Below are 10,147 nucleotides of genomic sequence, written 5' to 3'. Positions count from 1 at the left end.
AATTCATTTAAAAGGTCTTGTAAATTAAATTTACCATGTTGGCCATGGTTGTTTCTACTGACAGTGATTTAAAGACATTTACAACAGCAACTTTTTATCTTCTGCTCTTTGTGGGCTTCACGTCAAAGTTTAAAGTCAAAATGAAAAGGACATTTTTTGTCACAGATGCTTCCCATTCAGCCCAGTAAAGCCTGTAAAAATGTTTTAGTGGTTTTCTTTCTGTTTGCTGAAACTCTCTGGTTTGCAGTCCCCCAAGTGCATCCTGAGCACACCCTGACTGTGCAGCTTCACCAAGAGTTTAAACTCCTCTGGCATGAAGTGGATATTCACGTTAGGTTTCTTGTCGTCGTAGTAGTGGTTTGTCAGGTCTGTGAAGTTGTACGGGTGAACGCTGAAGGGCCAGAATCCGTACAGGTTCACGTTTTCGCACAGCTCCAGCGCCAGGCTCACCATCATGAAGCCGGTGCTGAGCCGTGGTGCCTTCAGGCCATGAGGGCGCCAGAATAGGGCCATACTTTGAAGGTAGACTGGGTTTAAGAAAACGGGCTGGATGGGACTTCCAAAGTCCTCGATGGTGTAGAGAGCCCGGATGGAAATGGCCGTGCTCTTACTGAAGGAGAAGGCGGGAAGCAGCAACAAGGAGTTGTCATACTGGCACAACTTTTCTACAAACATACTGCGACGCCCCATCAGAGCCCCGTACCTGCAAATATAAAACGGATGTAAAGAAACAAAACCAAAAACACATTTCTAAAGTGAGAAGGACACATTCTGTTGCTCACTTCTCCCAGAGGATGCTGGGGTTTGCCGTCACGAGGTTTGTCTTGACGCCAACATCTTTCTCGTACCTGTCGAGCAAAGGCGGCAGGTTGCACCTGAACAAACGACAAACCCTCAGATATTATGATGCAGCAGTTCCACAGAGGTCAGTGCAGTCATCACCAGGGCTTAATTTGTAGACCGATCAATGTTGGAATGCAAATAGCAGGTGGGCCAGTGAAGGGTGGGAGGTGTCTGGGTGTCCTCCCCCAGAAAACTTTGAATAAAATAGATGCATTTTGGTGTATTTCAATGGGTTGTTAAAATCTATGTTTACTTACATTTGTAAACACCGCTTCTGTCAAGCATGCCCCCCCCCCCCCTCCTTACTTGACTGTTCCGAACCTGAAAACTCCACATGTGAAACCTCCAGGCGCCTCGTCCGTCAGTTCATGACGGTTGCCTTTGGGCTCCTCCCACGTACAACTAACGACTATGGAAGTCACCATATACGACTGCCTGGTTAGCTCGGCACTCGTCCCCACCACTCTTTTGGGGCGGAGATTTTCTTTAAGGGTAGACACGGGAATGCTACTTGAAGAGGCAGCTCGTATGCCCGTAAGTGGCTGTTGTGTTTAAAATGAGTGTTTATGTAATTATTTTCAGTTTTCATATCCAATATAAGTTTTATTCGTTCAAGCAAGGCAGTCATATTTGTTCGTAACTTTGTTATTAGTAAGCCTGAGATTTACCAGATGCAAGCAAACAGATACCAGAACGCACCCTGTCAAAATAGAGAAAGTATAAAGAGAATAAAGAGAGTTCCCGGATCCTGTTCTGTCAGGATCCTGCTCAAATTAAGCCCTGGTCATCACCCACCTGATGACGAACTGAGACGAATCGATGGATTTGCCACAGCTGCTGTTTGCCATGATCCCACTGTTGCCGACAACAGAACATGTGTGCCATGTTTTGTTGGAGAAGGGATTTTCCTGGAACCAATAGGAACAGATAATAGAACAGTTTATCTTGAAAATCATAAATTTGACTTCATTTACAGCCGTGATCAAACAGTTGAGATGAGATAAAGGAGTTTTTTCTTTCCACAATCCAGTGTCGTAAAAGCTCAGACGGTTTTTACTTTGATGCCTCGTGTCATGATGAGGTTTATTCTTAACTGAAGGTTGTACAAACTGTCTGTTTCAACCCTTCGGTTACTTCAGTCAGAAACCGTCACCTGATCACAGGTGGAGGTCCATATGTGAAGCCTTGAGAAACATCGAAGAACTCAACATCTTGACAGAAACCGATGAGTCCAGCTCACGTTTGGAAAGGTGCTGAACGTCTCCTGGTTCACCTCGTGGGTTCTCTTCTTCTCCCCGTCATAAACAAGTTTGGTTCCCAGCGGGGTGTTGGTCTGGGTGACGATGGCCTTCTCAGAACCGTTACACCGGCCGCTCAGCTGAGACCTGGACACGCACAAAGGTTTTGCTGACTGCGCAGTTAGCAAAACTAATAAAGTAAAACATATTCATACTCAGAAATCCATTTGGAGTAAAAACATTTTTATAAAGGCTCAATAGTTATTAAATAAATTCATGCACTTTAAAGAAAATTAGTATTTTTGTGGAAAATGTCAGTTTAGATTCCATCCATCCATCCATCCATTATCTTTACCCGCTTATTCCATTTTGGGTCACAGGGGTCGCTGGTGCCCATGTCCAGCAATCACTGTGCGAGGGGCGGGGTACACCCTGGACGGGTCTCCAGTCCATCACAGGGACACATAGAGACAAACGAGACAAACAACCATTCACTCTCTCACTCACACCTAGGGACAATTTGTCAGTTTAGATTATTTGTGTGAATGTTTATGAAGCATTCACACAAGATCCATTTTTCTTCTGTACATTTTTCGGCATCTTTCTTGTTCCACAAATTTTGTGTTATTCCAACAAATCATAAATCAAAACATTCGGCTCGTTCAGGACATTCCTGCTATGACTTTTGGTATTGGTGCAACTTTAGCTTTTTGAAAAATTTAGCCTTTTCTGCCTTTTTTTTTTTCCTTGTAGAAAATTAATTGAGCTCATTTTACATCCTTCAAATCTTTAGCTCTGTTTACAACCTTTTACTGCTCCTGTCACATTTTGTTCTGCTTCAGCTTCTTTCAGCTTCCTTGTGAAAATTTTAACATTTTTCAGCTACTTTCAGCTAATTTCAGCTGGGCTTTTTTCCAGTTGTTTAGAGCTCCTTGCAGATTCTTTCTGCTAACTACAACATTTTTGTGCTTCTTCTAACTTATTTCTGCTAATATGCTCCTTTCAGCTTATTTCTGCTAGTTCCAACTTTTTCTGTTATAGCTGTTTTGTGATAAATTCAAGCTTTTTCAGCTAATTACACATTTCTTTTAGCTCGTTTCAGCTCCTTCCACTTCCTTCTGTTTTTTTAAGCATTTTCAGCTACAAAGTACTTTTCAGCTATTTTTTTTTAAGCTAATTTCAGCTTTTTAGCAAATTTTCTAATTTTTGGGCTCATTTCTGCTCATTTAAACATAATTCAGCAAAAAACGTGTTCTGTTTTCTTCTATTAACTTAGGCTTGTTCTTCCATTTCAGCATGTTTTTTAAGCTAATTTCAGCTGTTTTTCAGCAAGTTCTTCTGAAAAAAGCATCCACACTGCATTTTTCACAGGAAATGCAATTTCTCTATTTAAATCAGTGATTGTTTTCAGCTTCCAATTTACAAAATGACGTAGACAAAGACGTTTGATCCCATCTAAAATATGACAAAACTGTTAATAATCAAGAACTTAATATAAAATGTTTTGATGATTGTATTCCCAATTTTTCTTTATTTATTACCACATTTTTTTTTTATTCCTAACAATATTTTCACACCACGTTTAAATTAATTTATGCTTAAAATATTTACTTTCTCAACTTAATGAAAGGAATTTTTCATCCAAGCAACCTTAAAAATGCAAGCCAGAAAAAAATGTTTGTTGAGGAGTTCAGTTTTAAAGTTTATAAAACTACTTTCTGGTCTTCAAAGTTTTAAAAAAAAAAAAAATCAAATTGACTTCAAAATTGTAAATAATGATAAATTTGGAGACTGTTTTTTTTTTTCATACTATTTAAAAGTTTGATTGTTTTGCCTTGTTTTTAATCAGGAATCCTTTTTATTTATTTAAACAAGAATAAAATGAATGAAGAGGCTTTCGGGGACATCCTCGCCTGAGTTCTCGGCTGTCGCGTTCGTCTTTCTTCCAGTCTTGAACGTAAAACTCCAACAATTTCTTGATTTTTTTCCTGCAACACACGACTCTGTTTTTAGAGATAAGGCCATAAAAAGATGTCGTCAAAGGAAAAGGTGTACACAGTACTCAGTACTTTGTTCTCACCTGCAGTCTTTACACGAAGCAGACACCTGAGGGGCGGTTTTGATTTCAGGAGGCTGAGCTTCCACTTTACTGTGATTAAAATAAGAACGGGTAAAATAAAATATTAATTAAAAATCCTTCTTTTAGCAGCAGCACCTGTGCAGATTGAGGTTTACTACAAAATCTATCAAATTAAAACATTCTTACCTGGATTTTTGGTGTTTGCCTTCTTTCTTCCAGGTTTGAGAACAAACATTTATGACTTTATTTTTATCTTCCCTGCGACACATTTACACGTTAAGTGAGCTTTATTGGATGATGACAGGAACAAAATGAGCTTTATTGGATGACGACATGAACAAAGACGCCCCTGAAGAAAAAAACGCAGCAGTTTGTTCTCACCAGCAGTTTTTACATGAACCTTTAGGCTGAAGGTGTCGACGGTGAGGATCCACATTTCTGTGAGAAAAACAGGAAAAAGATAAAAAAAAATTAAAATAAAGACGTCCTTCAAGCAGCTTCACCCTGGAGATACAGAAATGCTCTGGGTGGTGTTCCAAAGATGTTTGTCAGGATTTCTGGAATGTGGGATTTGTATTATTTTTACACAAAACACCATTTCATGCTGTAGCTCCTTTAACCATTAACATGGATATGTTTGATGGACCTGTAAAAAGCTGTTAAAGTACACCTCCATCTCCATCTTCTACCACCTGTAGTCGGGTCGCCAAGGCAACAGGTCCAGGAGAAAAACCCAGTAACATGATTTCAGTAGTTTTGACCCCAAGTGGTGGACCGAACAAGACACAGACAGAGTAAACAAAAATAAATGTTTTTATTTACCGGTGAGGGATCGGGTGCTGAAAAGGAAGAGGTGACACGGTGAGTACTTGAGGTGAGTCGAGTATCTTTCACATGAGAGAGAAGATGAATGTCTTGCTTAAAAGTGTTTCTCTTGTAGATGGAATCTGAGGAGAGGGCTGTGAGGTTCTGGTTCCAGGAGGTTTCTTCATTTGAGAACAGGTGAGTACCGTTGGAGAGAGGGTTAGGGTTAGGAGTCGGGACAAAATCTTGACGAGTAGCAAACACGAGGCGCGCAGAGGCCTAGGAAGGTGGTAGGAACCCAGGACTTGGAAGTGAACATAGGATAATGTCCCGTCGCTGAAGGAGCGATTGGCTGAGGCTTTTATTCTCCTCCAGAGTCGTCCCTCTAATCAGGTGCAGGTGTGGACTCGTGGTTAAGTAGAAACCTGCTGCAGCTGTGGATGAGAGAGAGTTGGCTGGAAGAGCCAGAGCTTCGATTCTCTCCAGCTCCTCCTGGAGGACCACAAGGCGTTCCCAGACAATCCCTCCAGAGAGTTCTGGGTCTGCCCCGGGGTCTCGTTCCAGTTGGACACGTCCAAAAAAACTCTCCAAAGGGAGGTGTCATAAAACGTTGAGCGGAGTGTAACACAAAGTGCTTTAGAGCAAATAGAAACCACGCGTGAAAGAAAAGCAAGAAATGAGACGCAAGAAACCGAAGCCCATACTGTCCAAAAGTAACCATCCATCCATCATCTTTACTCATTTCTTCCTTTTTGGGTCGCGGGGGTCACTGGTGTCCATATCCAGCAATCACTGTGCGCGAGGCTGGGGACACTCTGGACAGGTCCCAAGTCCATCACAGGGACACATTGAGACAAACAACCATTCACTGTCTCACTCACACTTAGAGACAATTTAGAGTTACCAATCAGTCTAACGTGCATGTTTTTGTTCTGTGGGAGGAAACCAGAGAAAACCCACGCATGCACGGAGAGAACACGCAGACTCCACCCAGAAAGGCCTCTGGACAGGGATTTGAACCAGGGTAACCTGCTCGCTGAGCGGCAGCAGTTCTACCAACTGCACCACTGTGCTGCTCCCAAAAGTAACCGAGAGACAGTAAAACGCTACATCCAGGCTTGATTACCGCAATGTGCTTCTTCTTTCTGGAATAAGTCAGACCTCTACTGCAGTAGTTCTCAAACTGTGGTCCCAGGACCCCCGGGTTCCACGAGCCAGCCATTGGGGGTCCGCAAAAAAATTACATGTATATATATATAATTTTTTTTTCTTTCTTCTTTAAAAGCACATCGATGTTTAACAGTCCGTTAAAATACACCAAAATGCAAGAAATCACATCTAATTCATTCAAAATTTTCTGAGGGAGGACCCCCCCAGACCACTCCCACCCCCTTGGCCCGCCTCCTATTTGAGCTCGATGGGTTTAAAAATGAAGCCCTGTTACTTGGTCTGACCACTGCTGTTATCTTATCCAAGGACTTCAACTTCTCCCGACAGGAGTCGGGGTAAGGAGGACCCTCGTACCTCGACGGAAACAAATTGGATTCATGATGACAACTGGTTTTTTGCTGTTTGGCTGGTGAATTCTGGATTGTCTACAAATTTGTGTGGATGTTTCCAAACTTGGCAGCGCTCAGACTGAATTATGTACAATTGCATCAGAGAGCTGGAGCAGCTGTTATCAGAACTGCGGACTCTCTAGCAGCACACATGAAGGTGGAGTAATCTGGAGAAGCTGTGAGCTCGACTTTTGGCGTAAAGGATCAATTCGGCTGTTTTGGAGTTTCCATCAGAAACAGTGGCTGATCTGAAAAGCGCTGAAGTGGTGATACATTTATTATGTTCGTTATGTGAACAGGTACAATTTTTAAATGGTTTTTGATACAGTTAATTTTCTTAAAACTGTAGTTTTTGGAAGTTGAACTAATAATTTTTTAAAAGTTAATTAAGTGTGTCTTGAATGAAAAATACCCCATCTTTTAAAAGTATAAAAAATTGCATTTTCACTATTTAAAAAAAAAAAAGTATTTATGTTACACAAATATTTCCATTGTATTAAAGAGACAAATTGAAGAAAATTATTTAATAAACATGAGGGTTATGAGGGGGTCCCTGAATCCAAAAAGTTTGCAATTGTTCAAAATGCTGCAGCCAGATTTTTAACTGGTACAGACAAAAGAGAGCACATTTCTCCAGTTCTGGCTCCCAGTTCACTTTCAAATTTATTTTAAAATTCTTCTGTATGTTTTTAAATCTCCGAACAGTTCTGCCCCCACCTGTCTCACTGATCTGCTGCAGCCATACGTCGCACAGCCTCTCTGAGGTCAGCAGAAGCTTTTATTGGTTCCAGGAACTCGTTAAAGCTCCGAGGTGACAGAACGTTCTCTGCTGCAGGTCCTAAACTGTGGAACGAGTTGCCGCTGCATGCCCGGCAGGCTCCCACTCTCACTGTGCTTAAGTCTCGTTTAAAAAACTCGCGTTTATCCCTCGGCTTTCGCTCCAGTTTTTAACTTCACTGTGTTTTTATTATTTTAGTCATTTACTTTATTATCTTTACCTCTGTGAAGTTTATGTATTTTATTCTGCATCCACACTTTGGTTGGCCTTGCTGCTGTTTTGAAGTGCTTTATAAATAAATTGGCATGGCATATTGTATTGCTTCAATAAAAGTAACAGTAAAGCAATAACGACTTGAGGGAAATGAGTAATAAAAAAATATTGTTTTATTATAGTTTTAACACGTTAAACTTTCCAGTTTTACTTTCTTTCTTCCCTATGTAACTATTTCACTTGTTCCACAACAGACTTACAGAAAATGATAAATAATTTCATTTAAAAAGTCAGACTCTGATTAGTCTTTGTATAAATATAGTAAAGTGCTGGATGAATGGGTAAATGAGGACACGGATTGTTGTAAAGTGCTTTGAGTATCTTGATCCGATGGAAAGGAGCTACATAAGAAGAGTCCATTTACCTTTTAACAACAAGGAATGCATTGTTTTATCATATAATGCACATGGGCTCAAAAAGTGAATTTATAATTGGTTTCAATGTATGGGGTGCCGTTTGTAAAGTTACACCGTCAAAAATTAAAAACAATATTTTGATTTATTTAGAAAAAAAAGTTTTCTTTTTCAAAGCCATATCTTCACCATGTCATTCATACATTTATAAATGTCATAGTTCCTAAATAAATATTTAAATTAAAAGCTAAATATTTAGTTTACAAACTAAATACTTAATTTGCAAGTTAAATAGTTAGCAAGCTAAATATTTAGCTCCACCCTAAATGTTTAGTTTACAAGCTAAATGTTTATGTCTAAGATAAATGTTTAATTTACAAACTAAATATTTAGTTAATGAACTAAATTTTTAGGTGTAAATTAAAAATTTAATTTCCAAGTTAAATATTTATTTTCAAAACTAAACATTTAATTTCCAAACTAAATATTTTATTCCATTTTAATTTCCAAACATTTAATTTCTAAGCTAAACATTTAATTCCTAAACTAAATATTTAATTTGCTAACTAAAGATTTAGCTCAAACCTAAATATTTATCTTCCAAACTAAACATTTCATTTCCAAATATTTAATTTGTTAACTAAATATTTAACTTGCAAGTTAAATATTTAGTTTGTAAATTAAAAATTTAGCTTGGATATAAACATTTAGTTTGTAAACTATTTAGTGTGGAACTAAATATTTAGCTTGCTAACTAAATATTTAACTATCAAGTTAAGTATTTAGTTGTTTATTTTATTTATTATATTATTATTATATATTATTATTATTTATTAGTTATTTATTTAGTTATTTAACTATCAAGTTAAGTATTTAGTTTGGAAAATAAATATTTAGCTTGTAAATTAAATATTAAATTTGGAACTATGACATTTATAAATGTATGACATGGTGAAAATATGACTTTGAAAAAAACATTTTTTTCCTTACGAAAGGCTAAATAAACCAAAATATTGCTGTTAATTGTTGACGGTGTAACTTTACAAACGGCACCCCACATCAATGGGTCAAACACTAGATGGTAGCATTTTAGCTTCACATCAAACGCAGGCTGCAAAGTTTAGATTGAAACATCCACAGATTCTGTTTCTGATTGTCAAAATGTGTAAAACAGGTTTCATTACAGAGAAGGCAGTAAAAAGCAACAAAAAGGTCATTTTAACATCACGTCTCCAGCATCGTTGTCACTGAGCCACACCAAATCTGGCTCCTCTTTAACCCCAACCACAGAAAAACTGAATATCTTTGGGTTACAGGCGTGGATCACATCCAAAAAAAAGGAATTCATCTGCAGAGGATGTTCTCACTGTGATTCACAGAACGCAAAATAAACGACTTTTTTAAAAATAATTATTGTCAGATGCATTCGGTTGTTTAAATGTTAACATTTATGTTACTTCGGCAACTTATCTTAAATCAAAGAGGTTAAAAAAAACCTGCTTCTCTAACACTTTACTGGAAGCACGTTTCCTCGGATGGAAGAGGATCTTACTTGTTGTCCAGCGTGAACCAGGCGAGAGTGATCAGCAGGCTCCCCAGAAACGAGAGACCGACCATCAGCCAGAGAAGATGTCCCCTCATGCTTTCCTCCTCCTGCCGCCCGGCCTGTTGCTGCCCACCCTCCTTTCACAACCCCAAACTGTTTTATAAACTATCTGTCTGCTGTACTTTCAGAGTTCCTCCCTCCTTTTGCTCACTGAGCTCACAAACGCGCTCATTTAAAGTGTTTTATTGCGTCAAGTTAAACATTCCCAGACTAATCAACGCCTCTAACACTTACACAAACCATCTTCAGTCGGTTAAACATTGTCAGCTTCATCAATAAGTTTTGTTTTTGTTTAGGTAAACAGCACGACCTGCCCCGTTACCGTCTTCATATTTAGGTGGAAGCGCCTGGAGCCAGTCAATGTAAGTTTATCACAACAATCAATTTCTCTGCTGCTGTTTAACTGGAAAAAAAAAACATGTTTGAGCAGATAAATGGAAAAATGGAGAGTAAATTAAAACATGAAGAAGCTCATGGTAAAGGAGAAAAAACAAGATGTGCATCCATTGACTCACCTACATGATTTAAATCTGTGACAACTGATGCATAAAACTAGTTAACACATGAAAAAAGGTTGAATCATGCCATCTGGACTTCGTTTTTTTGTTAAAAA

The 10,147-nt window shown here is 38.8% G+C and overlaps 1 protein-coding gene across 1 annotated transcript; it reads right to left on the bottom strand.

Moving 5' to 3' along the window:
* Window positions 1-204: 204 nt before the first annotated feature.
* On the bottom strand, window positions 205-9,569 carry LOC119421236 (alpha-2,8-sialyltransferase 8E). Its single transcript, XM_037688612.1, has 9 exons — window positions 9,481-9,569; window positions 4,543-4,599; window positions 4,348-4,419; window positions 4,162-4,230; window positions 3,995-4,069; window positions 2,084-2,228; window positions 1,639-1,751; window positions 783-875; window positions 205-703 (listed from the first exon to the last, which is right to left on the bottom strand). Exons 1-9 carry the CDS (start codon window positions 9,567-9,569, stop codon window positions 205-207), a joined length of 1,212 nt encoding a protein of 403 aa, XP_037544540.1.
* Window positions 9,570-10,147: the final 578 nt, after the last annotated feature.

This window comes from Nematolebias whitei, chromosome 15, assembly GCF_014905685.2.
Source record: "Nematolebias whitei isolate Nwh7 chromosome 15, NemWhi1, whole genome shotgun sequence".
Taxonomy (NCBI): Eukaryota; Metazoa; Chordata; class Actinopteri; order Cyprinodontiformes; family Rivulidae; genus Nematolebias; species Nematolebias whitei.
Note: the sequence above shows the minus strand (reverse complement) of the source record. Positions and strands in the feature narration are given on the sequence as shown.